Here is a 19,282-nt window from a genome sequence, read left to right as displayed (position 1 = left end):
TATTCTCAAGATCCATCCATGTTATCACAAATGGTCCTATTTCATCTTTTCTTACCGCCGAATAGTATTCCATTGTGTATCTATATACCACAAATTCTTTATCCATTCATCTATCGAAGGACATTTTGGTTGTCTGCATGTCTTGGCCACCGTAAATAAAGCTGCAATGAACATTGGAGCACACATGTCTTTATGGATAAATGTTTTCAGAATTTTTGGGTAGATACCCAGGAGAGGGCTTGCTGGGTCATATGGTAATTCTATTTGTAATTTTTTGAGGAACCTCCACACTGCCTTCCATAATGGCTGCACCAATCTGCATTCCCACCAACAGTGTATGAGGGTTCCTTTTTCTCCACAGCCTCTCCAACACTTGTTACTATTTGTCTTGTTGATGGTAGCCATTCTAACTGGGATGAGGTGATATCTCATTGTGGTTTTTATTTGCATTTCTCTGATGATTAGTGATGTTGAGCATTTTTTCATATGTATATTTGCATAGAAGAAAACATAGGTACTAAACTTATGGAGCATTTTATGAATTTGTTCAAAGAGCATTTTATGAATTTGTCTCCAAAGGCAAGGGAAGTAAAAGCTAAAATAAATGAATGGGACTATGTGAAACTTGAAAGCTTCTGCACAGCAAAGGAAACCATCGATAAAATAAAGAGGCAACCAACTGAATGGGAGAAGATCTTTGCAAACAGTGCCTCTGATAAAGGGCTAATATCCAAAGTATACAAGAAACTCATGCAACTCAACAACAAAAAACAACCCAATTGAAAAATGGGCAGAGGACCTGAAGAGACATTTCTCCAAAGAGGACATATAAATGCCATTTTCTTCTGATCAATAGTAGAATAAAATACATAGCAAATTTACAAGTGGTATTTCATTTTCTAAAGCAATAATCAAAACATTAAATAGTGAAACAGTACGTAATTTCAGTTTGGTGAAATAGCTGTTGATTCACTAAAATATTATTTTTAGAATATTTAGTGTTCAAAAACATATATATATATAATAACTATATATATATATATATGTATAAACATACAATGTAGGACTCATTTCACATATTAATTGAAGAATTGAGCATTTTCCCAATAATATTATACGTTGCTTTTGACTTGCGCCACAGAGCTAACCAAAAAAAAAAAAAATGTGTTATGCATGAAAGACTTACATATAACATAGTTTAACTCTTAAACATTACTAGAAACATATTAGCAGTATAGATTGATTTAGGATGTTCTCAGGAGAAAAAAAAGTGCTATAGAAAGCCTAAAGGTATCATTAATTCGTAGGTTAAAATAAAACCTCTGGCACCTCCAAAGAATATGCAATTTTAGACAACACTATCATTTATATTCTATATTCTGAATCACATATATTGTACCACCTTCAACTTTCAAAAGTTACATTTTAGAGGAAGCAAGTTCAACTCTACCTTTGTGTCAGAAAGACATAAGATAATAGAGGATGAGATAAATGCATTTGATGTCTTGGGAAATCCAACACTCTCATCACTACTTAATCATCACCCCTGCAATAGAGGACAGATAATTTCACGTAAGGAAACTGAGACTACAAATGTCTAAGATGAAATGAATAGATGCTAGCTTCAAATGTCAAATAAAGAAATATCTGGACATATAGAGAGATATCTATCTATATAGAAATATCTATATAGATAGATACTCATATGTAACATCTATCTGTCTGTCTATCCATCTATATCTATCTCTCTCTCTATATATATATATATATATATATATATGCTATTGCTTATAGTTATAATGGAGCAATTAAATTTTGAGGCCCAACTAAGGTTAGTTTTCAACAATGAATTCTCATTCAGAATACCCTTCTGTTCTGAAAATACGTGCACATTCAGGGACTAAATTAGGGGTGTTCAAACTGCGGCCCACAATCCATTTTTTATTGGCCCGCAGCAAATTCCAAAAATATATTTAGTCTTAAATAAACCAGGTGAGGCAATACATACTTCACCTTGAGTGAGCGGCCCGGATGTTTGTGTATTTTACCGCATATGGCCCTTGGTGAAAAACATTGAAAAAAGTTTGGACACCCTTGGACTAAATGAATAATACTTTATCATGATATAATTATTTGGATTTTCCAAACCACTTGCGATTCTAATTGTAAAGTCATTTTTAATTACAATTGAAACAAGATATCTGTATCCTAAAGGTTCAGTTTGATGAGTTTTGACAATTTATACAGTATGTAACAAACACCCAAAACATGATCCAGAATATTTCCATTCCTCAGCAAATTCCTTCACCCACCTTTTAGTCAATTCCCCTCACACTCTGTGGGGACAGAGCCCCAAAAAGTAGTTTACAGGCTCTCACCCTCACGTGGAAGGGTGCTGGCTCGGGTGGTGGAGGATGGCCGTCAGCTGTGGCTGATTGGCCGTCGGCTGTGGCCGGTTAGCCGATTGGCCGCTGGTATAACTGCTGCAGCTATGGAGGATTGACAAGGATTGCCGAGGAGCCTAGGAGCCGAGGAGAGCGGAAGAGAGTAGAGGAACAGAGTCGAGGAGAGTGGAGGAGAGTCGTCGGTTGGTTGGCGGAAAGGTGGACGGCAGGTCGTGCATCCGGTGGGCCCAGCCTCCAGTGAGACCATAGTGGTATGACTCCCCTACCTATGGCTCCGTGGGTGTTCCTTTTTGGCCTCACCATATCCTGCGTTCTTATGTGGGGAGTGGGAACAGAGACCGAGCAGGGTCTCCCGCATGACACACTCCCTTTCACAACCACTAACTCTTTTCTGTCACCATAGATTACTTTTGCTTGTATTTAGATGTCATATGCTTAGTTTCATATAGTGTGTACTCTTTTGCTTGTGAATTTTTCATTTGCACATAGTTTTAAGATATTTCCAAGTTGTTTGTTAAAAATTCATTATTTTTTTTATAATGAGTAGTTTTCAACTCTATGAATATATTCCAATGCAGATTATGTTAGAAATTGGTTATTATGAATAAAGGTTCTATAGCCGTTCTTGTAAATATTTTTTGAACATTTGTTTTCATTTTTCTTGAATAAAAACTTAGGTGTAAAACTGCTGAGCCTTAGGGTACATATATGTCTATCTTTATAAGAACCAGAATAAAAAGTTGCATGTTCTCTATATTCTCATGAAAATTTAGGGTGGCCTTCTTGATTTGAGCAATTCTAGTAGATATGTAGTGGTATCTCATTGTGGTTTGAAATGTATTACCTTGATGATTACTGATTTTGAGAACCTTTATTTGCCACTCAAATATCTTCTTTTGTGAATTATCTTTTCAAGTATTTTCTTCCTAATGTGTAAAGAATGTAGGAAATTTTATATATTCTGGATCTGAGTACTTTCTTTTTTTTTTTTAGTTGAAGTTTATTTGGGTGACAATTGGTAGTAAAATTACATAGATTTCAGGTGTACAATTCCATATTACATCATCTATAAATCACATTGGTTGTTCACCAGCCAGAGTCAGTTCTCCTTCCATCACAATATATTTGATCCCATTTACCCTCATCTATCATCCCCCTACCCCCTTACTCTTTTGTAACCACCAAACTATTGTCTGTGTGTATGAGTTTTTGTTTCTCATTTGTTTGTCTTGTTCTTTTGTTGTTTTTGGTTTATATACCACATATAAGTGAAATCATATGGTTCTCTGCTTTTTCTGTCTGACTTATTTCGCTTAGCATTATATTCTCAAGATCCGTCCATTTGTCACAAATGGTCCTATTTCATCTTTTCTTACCGCTGAATAGTATTCCATTATGTATATATACCACAACTTCTTTATCCATTCACCTATCGAAGGACATTTTGGTTGTTTCCATGTTTGGCCCCAGATACCTATGTATGGTGCAACTATTTTCTTTAAATGTTGATTGCCTGTTCATTTTCTAATGATATTTTTTAAAAGCATAAAACATTTTAATTTTGTTTAAGTCCATTTTTTCTTTTATTTTTATATATTTCTTGTGTTGGCCTACTCCAAGATTATGAATTTTTTCATAATTTAGAAGCTTTATGTATTTTTTATGATCATCTCAGATTAATTTTTGTGTATAGAGTATGATGGATTGAGATTTATGCTTTTCATATGATAACCACTTTCTTCAACAATATTTGCTTAAAAGGACTTTTCCTTTCCCCGAAAATAAGACCTAGCCAGACCATCTGCTCTAATGCGTCTTTTGGAGCAAACATTAATATAAGACCCGGTCTTACCTTAGTGTAAGACTGGGTCTTATACAAGATAATATAAGACCGGGTCTTACTTTAGTGTAAGACCGGGTCTTATACAAGATAATATAAGACCGGGTCTTATATTAGTTTTTGCTCCAAAAGTTGTATTAGAGCTTATGGTCCGGTGAAGTCTTATTATTGAAGCATTGTAAATCGGGGCCTTTATTGAAAATCCTTTGACCATATATATATATATATATTTCTGGCTCTATTTTGTTTAATACTACACACTTGTGATTAGTGTAGCATTATGGTAACTATTGAAATCAGGTATTGTAAATTATCCAACTTTGTTCTTTTTCAGTATTGGTCAATTATTCTAGATCCTTATTTCAATATAATTATGTAATAGAATAACATTTCTTCAGAAATAACTTGCTGGAATTTTGATAGGGTTTGCATTAATTCCATATTTTAATTTAGAGAAAATGTTAACAATGCTGAGTTTTCTAATCTATGAACAGTGTATACCACTTCATTTCTTTGGGCAATATTAATTTCTCCCCTCGATGTTTTATAATTTTCAGTAAGAAGATCTTATGCAGATTTCAATAGTTTAATTCCTGGTTCTTTTCCATTTTATTGATACCATTGTGAAAGTTTTGTAATTTTTTTTCTTTTGTTTCATTTTTGGTTATTGCTAATACACAGAAATACAATTAAACATATATGATGATAGTGAACCCATGGACTTCTGAAATTCACTTATTATTTCCAGTTTGTAGATTCCTTTGTATTCCTTTGGGTATAAAGATAATTTTTTTCTTTTTTTTATTATTAGTTTCAGGTGTACAAAACAATGTAATAGTTAGACATTTACACCTCTCACAAAGTGACAACCCCCGTCTCCCAATCTACCACCCTTCCGACATCGCACATTGCCTCCACAGTTCCACTGACCCCATTCCCTGCCCTGCACTCCACATCTCATGACGATATATATATATATACACATATATGTGTGTGTGTGTGTGTGTGTGTGTGTGTGTGTGTGTGTGTATATATATAAATTTTATGTAAATGTAAAACCACAGTCAACACCCGTCACTATTCAGTTTCAGCTTCAGGGGCACACCGCAGCAGTCAGACACCTACACCGTCCATGAAGTGGTCTCCTCAAGAAGACAAATGTCCATCAGATACCCTATAAAATCTTTACAACATTACTGATTGTACTCCCCAAACTCTCTTTCATAGCCCCGTGCCAATTTTGTGGTTGCCAATTGTGTTTTCTAATCCCCTCATCTTCTCCCTCATCCCCACACCTTCCAATCTATTAACCCTCAGTTTTTTTTTCTATATCTCTTAGCCTGTTCATTTATTCTATTCTTTAGATTCCACATATAAGTGAGATCATATGGTATTTGTCTTTCTCTGTCTGACTTATTTCACTTAGCCTAATGTTCTCTAGGTCCATCCATATCATTGCAAATGGTAAGATTTCATTCTTCTTTATGGCTGAGCAATACTCCATTGTATAAATGTACCACAGTTTCTTAATCCAGTCATCTACCAGTGGGCATTTTGGTTGTTTATGTGTCTTGGGTCCTGTGCATAGCACTGCAATAACCATAGGGGTGCATACATTTTTTCAAATTAGTGTTTTGGAGGTGGAACTACCTTATGACCCAGCAATTCCACTCTTAGGTATCTATCCAGAGAATCTTAAATCTCTCTTCTACCTCTATCTTGCAGTCCAACTCCCCAGTTCTTGCTCCAAAAGCATTACTGCCACCAGATTCTTTTATCTCTTTTCAGAAATATCCCATACATACATATACAAGCACCAATTACAGTATACAGTCAATACAGTTGTACACTCCACCCTTACACAATCAAAAGTGTACTAGTATCTTCAGTTCATGTCAAAGCAATAAACAAGGAAAACTAGTTTTCAAGTACAGTCAGGTGCCACATACTAGCGTTTTGGTCAAGGACAGACCACATATACTATGGTAGTCACATAGATTATAATGGACCTGAAAAATTCCTATCTCCTGTGACATCATAGGCATCAAAATATCACAGTGTAACATATTACTCACGTGTCTGTGACGATGCGGGTGTAAACAAAGTACTGTATTGCCAGTCATATAAATGTTAGCACATACAATTATGTATGGTATATAATACTTGATAATGATAATAAACAACTATATCACTGGTTTACATATTTATTATATTATACTTTTATCATTATTTTAGAATGCATTCTTTCTACTTATTAAAAAAAATAAAATTTGCTGTAGAGCAGTATACCACATTATGCCCGGCAGCCGCCTTGTACAACTCTTGTTTCCCACATCTCTTAATTGCATTACTTTCTGTTCGGCTTGTTTTCACCTTGTGTAGTTTTGTACAGTAACGGGCTGTACAGTCTGCACCATAGGAACTACCTGCCATATCATGTAGTCTAGGTGTGTAGTAGCTGTACCACCTAGGTTTGTGTAAGTGCACTCTAAAATGTTCGCACAGTAACAAAATTCCCTAACAATGATTCTCAGAACATATCCCCACCATTACTTGGTGCATGACTGTACTATATTTATTTTCTCCATATTTATAGCAAAAAAAGAAATAACACATTTTCCAATGCTATTTAACAATATGAATTAATAGAAAACTCTACATATTATGAGCATTTTATATTAATTGCTCTAGAGTATTATAATGTAGAATTACATGAGTTTTGTTCTGCCATTCATTTTTTGGGCCAGTGACTTTCAACTTGGCTGTTCACTGGAATCGCCAGGCTAGCTTTAATAGAGTTACTGATGTCTGGGCTTCACCCCACAGTCAGATTTTATTAATGTGGGATATGGACTTGGCAAGGGATTTTTTTTTTTAAGTTCCCCAGGTGATTTTAATGTGTAGCCATTTTTTAATTTTTAATTTATTTATTTTAACATAGGTGCAGCTTACCATGTCCCATGTGGGGATGGAACCGGTGACCTTGGTGTTATTAGCACCACCCTCTAACCAACTGAGCTAACTGGCTACTCCCAATGTGTAGCCAATTTGCAAACTACTGTTTTATACCCTACTAATTTTTCCTATTAAAATACTATATATGTTGCATATTTAATTATTTATATCTCTTCAAGGGAGATTTTAAATACAGAAAATTCTATATAGTTTGTATAGTTTGTATTTGTAATTTTAATATGTAATGTTATGGATCCAAAAATTAAAAATATGGAAACATAAAATCTGAATAACCTTACATAACACAATTTATCTTTCCATGTTACGGTTTCTGAATGTCCCAAATGAACATTTTAAGAATGCACTGTAACCTGTTCTTGTTAAGAGATAAGTGCAGATATCTTTCAAACACAAAATACAAATGTTTAAACATAGAAAAAATACGAATAGGATTCAGGGGGAAAAAATTCAAATTGATTGTATTGATACTCAGTACCAATTGTTAACCTTTTGTAGTCGTGGAGAATTGCTTGGGGCAGGTGTTGTGATACTAGGTCCCATGATCTATTTTACTGATCCAGTCTGATTTTTCTTACATTTTTAAATTCTAAAATGTTAAAACAATATTTAAAAGGAATACAAGGAATACATAAAACTAATGTTATATAGAGAGTAATAATTTCAGAGGAGTTGTTTTAATTGCTAAAATGAAATAACCATCTAAATAGTTTACTACCAAACCCCATATTTTTAGTAATCATTATTTAAATTCCAACCATTCTAACACATTTCTTGAGTGTCTGAGATGGACACGATGCTATATTAGAACTACTGCAGATTTCAAGCCAATTTTAAAATCTAAAGTTAGGTGTAACACAGGCAAAAAGTTATGTTACAAAACAGCACTCAACATATTGACACACGTTAGATTCTGGGTAATCATTAGCAGGCAGGCAGGTAGGGCAGAAGGAAAGAAGGAAGGGGAGTAGAGGGAAATTGGGGCATCTGTCCTCTATCTATCTACCTGTCTGTCTGTCTGCTGTCAGTCTGTCTACCTATCCATTTGTCCATCTACCTGCCTATTTCGTAGAAAGAATGCATTTCAAGTCTATCATGAGAATTTCCACAGAAATATAAAATGTTTCTGGATTGGGATCTGAATATAAATTCCCCCATTGCTGTTTAATACCTTTGTAATATTAGAGAAATAAACTCTGAAATTTATGTTTCTCATTTATTTAAATGCATGTAATAATACTTCTTAGGGATATTATAAAGATTGAATATGATCATGTTTATGAAAATGCTTAGCTAAGAGGTGGGCTGGGATCTCAATAGATAGTCATTATTTCATTTTTATAAATATACCTAAACCACTCTTGCTTTTATAATCCTATTTCAATCTGAATTTTATAAGATGCATTTTTAAGTAAGTATAGCAACGACCACCAAATAAATTATTTTCTCCTTTAATTAATTTATTTTACTAGTCTGAATTGTTAAATACTTCACTGTTCATCTCTAATATGGCTGAGAATAAGGAGTCAATCTAAAGGAAATATGAAAGGGAAATAAATGTGTCCTAAATTGTATATTGACATGTATACTTTTGTTTTTTTTATAATTTATACCATCTTGATGATTTAGACTCCTGCTACTCAATGTGTTTTACAGACCAAAGACAATGTTATCACTAGAGCTATTAAAAATCCAGATCTACTCGATTACAATCTCTGTTTCAGCAAAATTCTCAAATGATTTATAAGTATGCACATTAAAGTTTAAGAAACATTGCTTTAGACTATATGCAATTAGATACTACTCAAAGAAATTTAAACATATATGCCCTATATTTTAAATAAATTATTATTGCATACTTTCTGATTTTGGCTCATGCGGACAGTCAGATTTGTCCTAAAGAGCACTAAATCAGGAGTAAAAATACATTTTTTTAAAAAAAAATGTTTGCTATGCCACTTACTGGTAGTGAAAATTCATCAAGTTCCAAAGCTTCTGAGAATCTCTATTTTGTCATTTATAAAGTGAAGAGCTAGTTAATACTTCCCCTGGTACTCAGTGATATTGTTTAGAGGTTCAAGAGATGTCACTTCATTAATTGTCAAGGTCTGTACACATTATGTACTATTATACCTTATGAATTTAGAGCATCTGACTATAGGTAGAGCTTCTTAAGGAGGAAGGAAACATGACAATCTCAGAGTTTGATTAATAACCATGTGTTTTTACTGTCTTATAGCAGAAATAGTGCATGGCTTAGGGAGGGAGTGTCTTAAAGAGAAGGGTAGTTTGGGATACTTTTGTTGTTTTGTTTTGTTGTTTTTGTTTTGTTTTGTTTTGTTTCATTAATTGATTTGTGTTGACTTTATATGGGTGGTCCAATCACTTACTTTGTAATCAGCTTGTGATGAAAGTAAGACCAATAACAAGATAAAACAAGACAGAAAGGTAAAATGTATTCAATATTTGCCTTCAGTTTTTCTAGGAATGCTTCTCAGTCAGTCACTTAATTAATGCATAATGTTTCATGCCCTGGATTTGGCATGGCAATGAGGATATTATGAGGGATGTTTTCATGAAACTCAATGGTGCAAACTCTGGTTCTTTCTATTACAGATAAAAAAACTTGTGGACCTCATGAATTCCAGTGTAAAAACAACAACTGTATTCCAGATCACTGGCGGTGTGATAGCCAAAATGACTGCAGTGATAATTCAGATGAAGAAAACTGTAGTAAGTAACTCTTGAGAGCATTAAGAGCTGAGAGCCTATTCAACAGGCAGGATAGCAATTTTTAGTTCAGTTAAGGTATGAATACGAATCTATCTGTCCTGCAACTCACATTTTTATACATACATTCACATTTGGACAAGAGTATTCAGACTAAATTGACCTGAATCTCAAATGGTGCAATTATTGAAATGCTCATCCCGGGAGTTATTTTCTTACAGTTATCAGAATTGGTATGAAAGTATCATGAGGTTTAATGCAACCTATTAGTATGCAATAAAGGAAACCCTTGATGCAAGCTCATATGAAGGGCTGAATGATGTGGAGACAGTACAAAACATATCATTCTTTAACGCATGGTATACATTTCATTTCAGTCTCAAATTCTTTTACACTACAAATTCACCCATGAGTTTCTTTCAGTGAAATATCATTTATTCTCTCCGGAGTGGTGAACACCATATTTATGCAGGATGCTTTTCTGTGAAAATAGAATAACACTATTATCGTTATCTGCCTACTGCATTTTTATGTCATAAATTTTAAAGATAATTATCCAACAAATTTATTTTCTAAAAAGTATGAGAGTATGTAAAATGGTGACAGTATCTCTATATTCTAGCACTAATTTCTGAATATATTTCTTGCCGTCACTTTCTTATACTGCTTTTTAAACAAAGAAAGCAGTACAATTACGTTTAAAGTAAGATAATCAAATTATATTTATTAAATATGTATATTCTACTACTTCCAAAAAGGATTTGTTGGTAATAGTGATGTCTATTTTTTATTGATTGAACTAAGAACATTCATTTCACAAGACACAGGAGATGGAATAGAAATTCTTACATTAAAGCATGATGATACAGTATATAAAAGCATACATATAGTACAGTCACTGCCATATTAAATCAGTTGGATATTCACTTTGCAAAATATCAACTAATGTTTTAAAAAACTTTCAAAACTTAATCGGAGTAGTGTTTGAAAATCAGATATATTAAATATGAAATATCTGGATCATTATGATTTTGAAATACTCTGAATATAGAAATCTTTTTTAATCCTCTCTTACTCTTCTCTTCACATAGATATCTTCCAGCTGGTCACACTCTTTAAAAAGGGAAAGAATATCACACAGAGTCATTAGAGTGTTCTAGATTCCTTTAATCAGTAATTTTAAAAATGTTAAATAGCAAGTATTCAGATTCTGTCTAGTGAAATAAAAACCTAATGGGGTGAGGGTAGTAGAAAAAAAGAGTAAATACAAAAAATAAACAATTTTGTGTATGCTTTCTATTTAATTGATTTCTATTTCAGAGCTTAATTATATAGATAACTACCTAGGTTAATTTTAGATACATTTAGTGTTAATTATCAATAAGATACCTAACAGGAAATGCCCTATGACTGAAGCATATTGAGAGCCAGAGAGGTTAGATAGGAGGGCAACATTGAGGGCTTATATCTTGGAAAACCCTTGATTCAAGTGGCAATTGAAATCGTGTGAGAAGTTAGGTTACTATAATAAGAAAAAAAGGAGAAAATGAAGGGTCAGGATAGCCTGCTTCTGAGTCTGCTGAGGCTTCCTAAGTGGCAGAGTATCATTTTGCTAACATCTCCTGAAAGTCAGCCTTTGATGCAAGAAAGCCAGGAGAAGAAACACTACCTCTCACTTGTCACCGTGGAAATTTTGTGATAAAACTTAGAGCCCCTTAAAAAAAAAAAAAAAGCAAGCAAAGTAGATGTAATATCAAGCATTTCTGTATAAAGTACTCAATTATGTGTGACTCTTTTTAGGTCCTATTCACTTTAAGCTTATGGCCTAAGATAATTAATATTAATGAATTTGCAGAGGAGAGGTGACAGTCCACAAGAATAATGACATGGAAGGAAAGAAAGCATACACAGAAGAAATATCAGAGTTGGGAATATGTGAACCATGTAAGCATATGTAAGAGGATCAAGGGATCTAGATAAAAAGTGCTGTTTGAAGATACCATCTTGAATAGGCCAGAAGAAATGAGAAAGTTTAAATACTGAAAATGCCAGCAGTTCTGGAAACCAAGTGGTTGTGGAGAGCGGTATTCAAATGCAGTCTATTCACAAAGATATTCACAATCTTTATGTAGAAAATTAGGCTTCATATGGATGCTCCTTAAATTTAATTGCTGTCACCTATTCCTCCTTCACCTGAATGAGAGTATCACTGTGTGTGAGACAGATGCAAATAGTTAAAATTGTTTCTTAAAATTAAAACACAGACAAAACCTGAGTCTATGAAGAATAGAAAAGAATACAATATATCGATAGGGAGCACCAAGAGATTAGCCCTCTAGAAGTCAGCCTTAGAAAAAATATTGCATTAAAATGCTATCAAGATATTTTCAATTTTTATTCTCTATTGAAACTATTATAATTATGTGTATTAATATATAATTACAATAAAATATTATAATTCTACACATAGAATTATAATATACATATTGTAATTATGACTATGTATAATATCACATGATTATTAATATAATTGTAATATATAGAAATATAACAATATACCCAAAATGGCACTGATATATCATTATTATATTTTATAAATATCATTAGTCAATGGTGGCATTTTGGTTCACATTTACATGTTATTGTTATCTAATATTAAGTAGTGAAACATAGTTAACAGAGACAGTAAATCAGTTTTATAGTTAAAAAACAAAAGCAACTTTTTTTATATATATATAAGCTTATTTCATCACCCACACTTAACTTGTATTCCATTGCCTCATTTGTTTCTTTATCACATTTATCTTGAACTCCTACTTAAGTATCTGGAGATCCTCTAGGGATTAGAGCTATGCTCCAGAGCCTAGCACAGTGCCTGGCACTTATTTATAATATTAGCAGTGTATTTTTAAAATCATGTTTGGACTTCTTTGTTCATGAATCTGATCTAACGAATTTACTTTTTAAATTGTGTTGGAAACACTCCAGGCACAGATATGGGAATAGTTGAGCAATTAACTGGCAGCTATGTTTTAAATTTAATATGCTTTGTACTTTTTTATATTTACATAGGATAATTAATCCACTGTTACTTCATTATCATCCACTGATCATTTCCCTTGTAAAGTGTTCATCAGGGACAGTTTGCTTTAGCAATGATTTATGCTCTTAAAAACAAGAAAATGTCATTGTTATTGGAGTTATTTTTCATCTGTTAGGTTGGTGCAAAAGTAATCGCGGTTTAAAAGGTTAAAACTAATTGCAAAAGCCGCAGTTACTTTTGCACCAACCTAACAGCTCAAACATTTGGAAATATTTGCGAAATCTCAACATGCATACTATCTTTATCAATAATAAATATAATATATATATATGGCATGTATCTCTTCCTAGTAATTGATGTGCAGAATTTTTTCTTCATCTCTTTGAATTATTAAGAACTAATAATCCAATAGATTTAAAAGTACCAAATAATTTTGATCAATTAGATTAAGGTTTATGTAGAAGAAAAAGCTATGTCTGCTTTCTTTGAATTTCTAGTACTTTCACATTGAATTTATATCAGATTATTTGTATAGCACATCAGTTATACTAATTGTATTCTAAAAATTCTCCTCAGATGCTTACACCCATATTCATATAATTTTTGCACTTATCTCTAAGAGTTTATAAAAATATACTCATTAGAGTAATTGGAGACTGGAAACCTTTCTGCTCTGCCACTAACAGTATGGCTTTGAAAGTCACTTTTATTTTCTGAACTTAGTTTTTCTGGATTTTGTGCAACATGGCTTCCAAAGCTCTTTTTAATTCTGAAACTGTATGTTTTTGCCTTCTGTAGTATCAAGGAAGTGACCAGTCCATATGAAGGAGGGTAAAATGGCTTCCATATGGAGGGATGGGAGGAAAGGGATTCTCTTATTATTATTTTCTCATTATTAAGTGAAATAGACATTGCTAGCCATGCGCCTTGGACAAGTAACTTGACTTCTCAGAGATTTAATGTTAAACTCTGTGATGTGAGCACTTATTACTTCCTCAGTAATATGGGAGGCAATAACATGGCCTAGCAGTAAGAAGTATAGGCTCTGGTACCTGGTCATCTAGGTTCAAATTCAATACCAGCTCTTCTGCCTGCTAGGTGATTTGGAGTAAGTTCCTTATTCTCTCTGTACCTCAATTTACTCATCACTTTATACAGTAGTTATATAACGAGTCAATTCAAGCACTTAGTATTAAATTCAACTAGGACCTATCAACAAATAAGCAATCAGTAGCTGATAGTAATTGTTATTGTTATAATTAGTGATATTGATAACATTGTTTCTTAAAATTAAAACGTAATGTATGTATATATAAGGCAAAACGAAAAAACTTTTATTGTCATGCTCACAAAGAAGTATTGAGACATACAGGGGATCCTCCAGTTAGTGGCATTTTTTCATTCTACTAAATAGCATCTTGTCTTATTGTATAGCCTGAAGTTTGTATTTTAAAGTAAAGTAAGTCCCACAGCAGAACAAAATATTCTGATACATATTACACTTTCCATAGTTTCCCCAGTGTTTTCACATGTCTATATACAATTTTTTATATAGACATGTAAGAGCATTTATGATACCCCATATTCAATATGTCACCCTACAACTAGAAACCAAGTGGTTGTGGAGAGCGGTATTCAAATGCAGTCTATTCACAAAGATATTCACAATCTTTATGTAGAAAATTAGGCTTCATATGGATGCTCCTTAAATTTAGTTGCTGTTACCTATTCGTCCTTCACCTGAATGAGAATATCATTGTGTGTGAGACAGATGCAAATAGTTAATGAGTAGAGAAAATGTCAAATATCACTTCTACTTAGAGAAAAAAAAACTAAACAAGAGATGACCTCCAGCAGTCACAGAGATCACTTGCAGGAACAAATTTCTGAAATTCTACTTTATTGCCCAGATGAAATGTTTTCCACTTGGGAGTTAAGCCAAATTTCAACTCATGTTATTTGGCTTCTGTCCTATGTGGAATATGGTGTAGCATAATTAAATCAACAAGTGGCAGATTGTCTAAAATGACAGGTAAATTATATAGGGCATAAGCAAACAACTGCATAAACAAGTAGGCAGTTTTCTAAAAGAGCCTCCTTCTGCCTCTTCAACCTGTATCCACCCAGGCATGTCCAATAATACCCCCAGGTGTCCTTCTTGTTCTATGAAATCTGGAATTTTGGGGGACAAAATTGATGAATTAGAAAGTCATTATAGTACATAATAAAAAGTCAGAAAACAACGTCCAGAGTCACTCCTCCATTAACAAACAGCCCTATGAGTACAGAGAATCACAGAATCCTTTACTTAACGTAAATACATAAAATGTCTTTGAATTCCAACAACTGGAAAAGATTATTGTTAAACTGTAATATGTATATGTTTATGGCTTTTATTTTACTTTGCAACTGTATTTTTATTAAACAGTGGGCTATTTATCTTTTGTCTTTTTTCAATTTGTTTCTGTAATGCCACTTTCTATTCATGACTTTAAAAACAAATTTGAAAAATCATTATATTATGTACCATAGATGCTTCGTGAAACATTTTTCCTAAACAATTTTTTGGTTCTGCTTGGCTAACCACATGTCCTTAATGCTACCTCATGTTGTATGTTATACACATTTTAAAATGCAGTCGCATATACTAGAAAAACTCTGTGCTGTTTTTCCTTCCACAGAGCCACAGACGTGTACACTGAAAGATTTTCTTTGTGCCAATGGGGATTGCGTTTCTTCAAGGTTTTGGTGTGATGGAGATTTTGACTGTGCAGATGGCTCTGATGAGGTAGGGAACTTTGAGAAATCCAACAAAAAATAAAGCAGTTCTGTAGAATCACATTTATAATTATTGTTGTTCAATGAAATGAGTGTGACAAGGACAGCTCTGAAATGTACTTCACTCCTGACCCACTGAGATAAGTATTCTATCTCAGCTCTGTGCTGAACACACCCAGCACAGGGAATAGCTCTTGTGCTACTATTGACAGTTAATTTTATAGTCTGTTTTACCTCAAGTGGTGAATGGTTGGATTGGGAATACGATATTTGGAAACCTTATTCCCTATAGCTGATGCCCTCGCCATCTGTGAATTTGTTCATAAATTTTCTGCAGTATTTATAGTCAGGACTAATAATTTTTTATGCATTTTAAATAGTTTCTTGTCCCCAGCCTCTTTCTTCAATAGATACCATCTCAGAGATATCGAAGTGGGTCATCAATTTTCATGAAACCACAGGTTCAGCTGTGTTTAGATGATGAATCACAATCCATTTATAATAAGGCCAATGTAAACACAGCTTAAGTGAAAAAGTTTAGAATTTCTCTGGATAATTCTCTAAACTTCGATTGTGCTAACATTTATAATAGTTCACATAATTTGTTATTTATGAATCTGTGTATTCGTGTTCCAGCTGTTAATTACTCCATGATGCTTTAAAAATAATATACGACATGTGGTTATATTTTTTCCTCAATCAAATCTAAAATGACCCCAAGCCCTTCCAATATCATTAAGAAGTTCAATAGTCACTTTTCATGATTTTCTCTGTTAATGATTTTCCATGTTAATATCAGGAACACAGCACTTGTGCAATCTAATCTAGTCAGAGAGGAAGGAGAAACGAGGTCTACAGTCCTCAGTGGCCACCGTGGCTCCTTCTGGGGAACAATGATTCCTTCAGCTCTGCTGTTTCCGTTGACTCACATGTGTTTACCTCTCATGAAGGACCTCTCACCGACTATAGGCTGGGCCACAGACAATCTTCCCTGTTGCTGTAGAGGTTTCTGTATTTCAGGTTTAACTTCCTGAATTATCCACTGATTTCCTGTCTCTTTGAGACACACTGAAGGTCTTTACTGTTTATAGAGCCCACACAAACTAGTTTTTTGTTTATTTTTTCCCCAGTCTTCATGCATTCTTATCAGAATCAGACAATTCTCCATTCTCTCACTGTCTTGAAAAATTTCCCTAATCACATGCAGATGCCTGGATTTTAGAAACAAATGCATGTAACTCCTCACCTGAAGGCCAGAAAACCTAAAACTTGAAGTTGCAAAGGTCTCTGGGCTATTCACAAAATAGCTTAAAATAAAATTTTTAAAAATCCACAAGGTGATGGAAGGAGAACTGACTCTGGGTGGTGAACACACAATGTGAGATATAGATGATGTATTACAGAATTGTACACCTGAAACCTATGTAACATTACTAACCATTGTCACCTCAATAAAATTTAATATAAAAAAAATCTACAAGGGAGTTAAATTCTTACATTGACCAGCTACTTATTTACTTAGTATCCATTTATTCAAAAATGATATTAAATATCCCCTAGTCAGGAAAACACAGTTCACATAAACTCATTCATACCATGAAAATGTTTCATTTTCTTTAAAAAATATTTTCTACCCACCCTGTTTAATCTGTGAAACATCAAGAGGAGAGAATATATTTTTTTAATGTTTATGATTTTATCTTGCATGTTACTCAACTAGATGTCCAAAGTATATACATAGAATCAAATACTTATTGTTCAGAAAACTTATTCGTGTGAAAATAGATATTCTTATTAACACCATGTGTCTCTCATGCCATAAAATTCATGGACAGAGTTCGATAATGGATAAATATTTCTCCGTTATCCAGGTATTTTCATGATAACACCTCTAAGGAATCTGATTAACTCTCTTAAAGGTAGTCTTTCTCTACATTTAAAGGCATTTAGTGTAGTCTGTATGTAATGAGGTGGCTAACAATATAGGCAATTGATTTCTTTTTTTTTAAGTCTAAAATGACATGTTGCATTAAAAAAAGGTAGCACACAAACAAACAAAAAGGTAAACTGAACAAATGGCTAGAAAGCAGAATTACATATTCGGAACAAAAGAGAAAACTGGGAGGATAAGTTTTTGTATGAATGTGAACTAACAGTGTAATTAATTTGCTACTATCTATAAAAACAATAAAAAAAACTAAAAATGTGGATCAATGTAATTGTGTATCAAGTTAGTAGCATATGCAGAGAATTATTTAAAGTGACTTTAAAATATAATAGTTTACCCCTCTAAATCCAGTATATTATAAGGATTAAAAGAAATGCAAAGGAATCTTAAACTGTATTCATAGACTTGTTCTTAATAATAATATTGGTTTTGCTAATTTGAAATTCATATATATTGAGAGTAGGGCAGTTCAAAGGCTTTTAACATTATTAGTTCTCAAGTTTTTAGCAAAAGAAGGGTGACACAAATTTAAAAACAATGAAAGTAAATAAAAATCATGTAATGTTAAATTCAAAAGTATCAGTATGGGAACTTGATTTTTCTCTTTCTAAAAATATACAATTCTTAGCTTTGCCACTGAAAAATCCTAAAATGAATGACATCCCAGCATTAAAGATTATCTCTGGCATTCACATAGTGGCCGCCAAATACCATCTTTCAATTAAAGGAAACAAAAATCCTTTGAGAAATGTCTAATTCCAGGTCTATGAAAGGAAATTAACAAAATAAGCCACTAATATCCTGAAGCCAGAAAACAGGCCTATTAGGATAGGGTCCAGAGCACATAGGAGCAAACTTGAAAAGGTTTTCACTGGTAAGAGGGACAATTTTTAGCATCAGAAAGAAATGACTGTAGTTGATTAAAAAACAATAAGTATATAAAATATATATGAGTTCATAATAATACCTAAGAAGTAAAAAGCTCATTTTTCACTTTGGTGGTTGCTAGAATACCACCATTCTTAGTATTCCATCAGCCAAATTCCAAATGTGGGGCATTCTATAGAACAAATGGCCTGGTTTCTTCAAGTAGAAAATGACATTTAAAAAACTGGGAGAATGGGAAATAGTAATACACTTAAACACAAACAAAATTCAATGTGTAGACCTCTCTTAGATCTTTAGTTTACCTAATAGTATTTTTATATAGTTAAGGAAATCTTGAGTGTGGATTAAGAATAACTTTATACTAAGGAACCTAAGGAATTTTGTATTCATTTTGTGACATTGTTAATTTTCTTGCAGTATTGTTGTTATGTTAAAACAGTCCTGAATGTAGATAAGTGAGGGGAGGGTCTATGAATGTGAAGTGTTGATAATGGTTAAACATGCACAATAGAGTTCATTATTCCATTCTCTCTATTTTTCTGTATGTTTTCAAATGTCTAAAATAATTAAATACCCTACAAGTACAGACACACACAAAACACATATACTCACATCAACTATACTGCAATTTTTTTGTAGATCAAAATCTTTTGATGATGAAATATCTATAAGTACCA

The 19,282-nt window shown here is 33.1% G+C and overlaps 1 protein-coding gene across 5 annotated transcripts in view; it reads left to right on the top strand.

Moving 5' to 3' along the window:
• The window catches only part of LRP1B (LDL receptor related protein 1B), a 1,798,389-nt gene that overhangs the window by 1,646,745 nt on the left and 132,362 nt on the right, over positions 1–19,282 (top strand). For all 5 annotated transcript variants that reach the window (XR_012497488.1, XM_074335786.1, XM_074335783.1 and 2 more), the window contains 2 exons: positions 9,835–9,951; positions 15,673–15,779. Coding sequence is in view for 4 of the 5 variants with exons in the window: in XM_074335786.1 (XP_074191887.1) it covers positions 9,835–9,951; positions 15,673–15,779 (224 nt within the window). In the remaining variant the exon portion in view is untranslated. The remainder of the gene's footprint in view (positions 1–9,834; positions 9,952–15,672; positions 15,780–19,282) is intronic.

This window comes from Rhinolophus sinicus, linkage group LG01 (genome assembly GCF_036562045.2).
Source record: "Rhinolophus sinicus isolate RSC01 linkage group LG01, ASM3656204v1, whole genome shotgun sequence".
NCBI classification, from domain to species: domain Eukaryota; kingdom Metazoa; phylum Chordata; class Mammalia; order Chiroptera; family Rhinolophidae; genus Rhinolophus; species Rhinolophus sinicus.
This window is presented reverse-complemented; position numbering and strand designations above follow the sequence as displayed.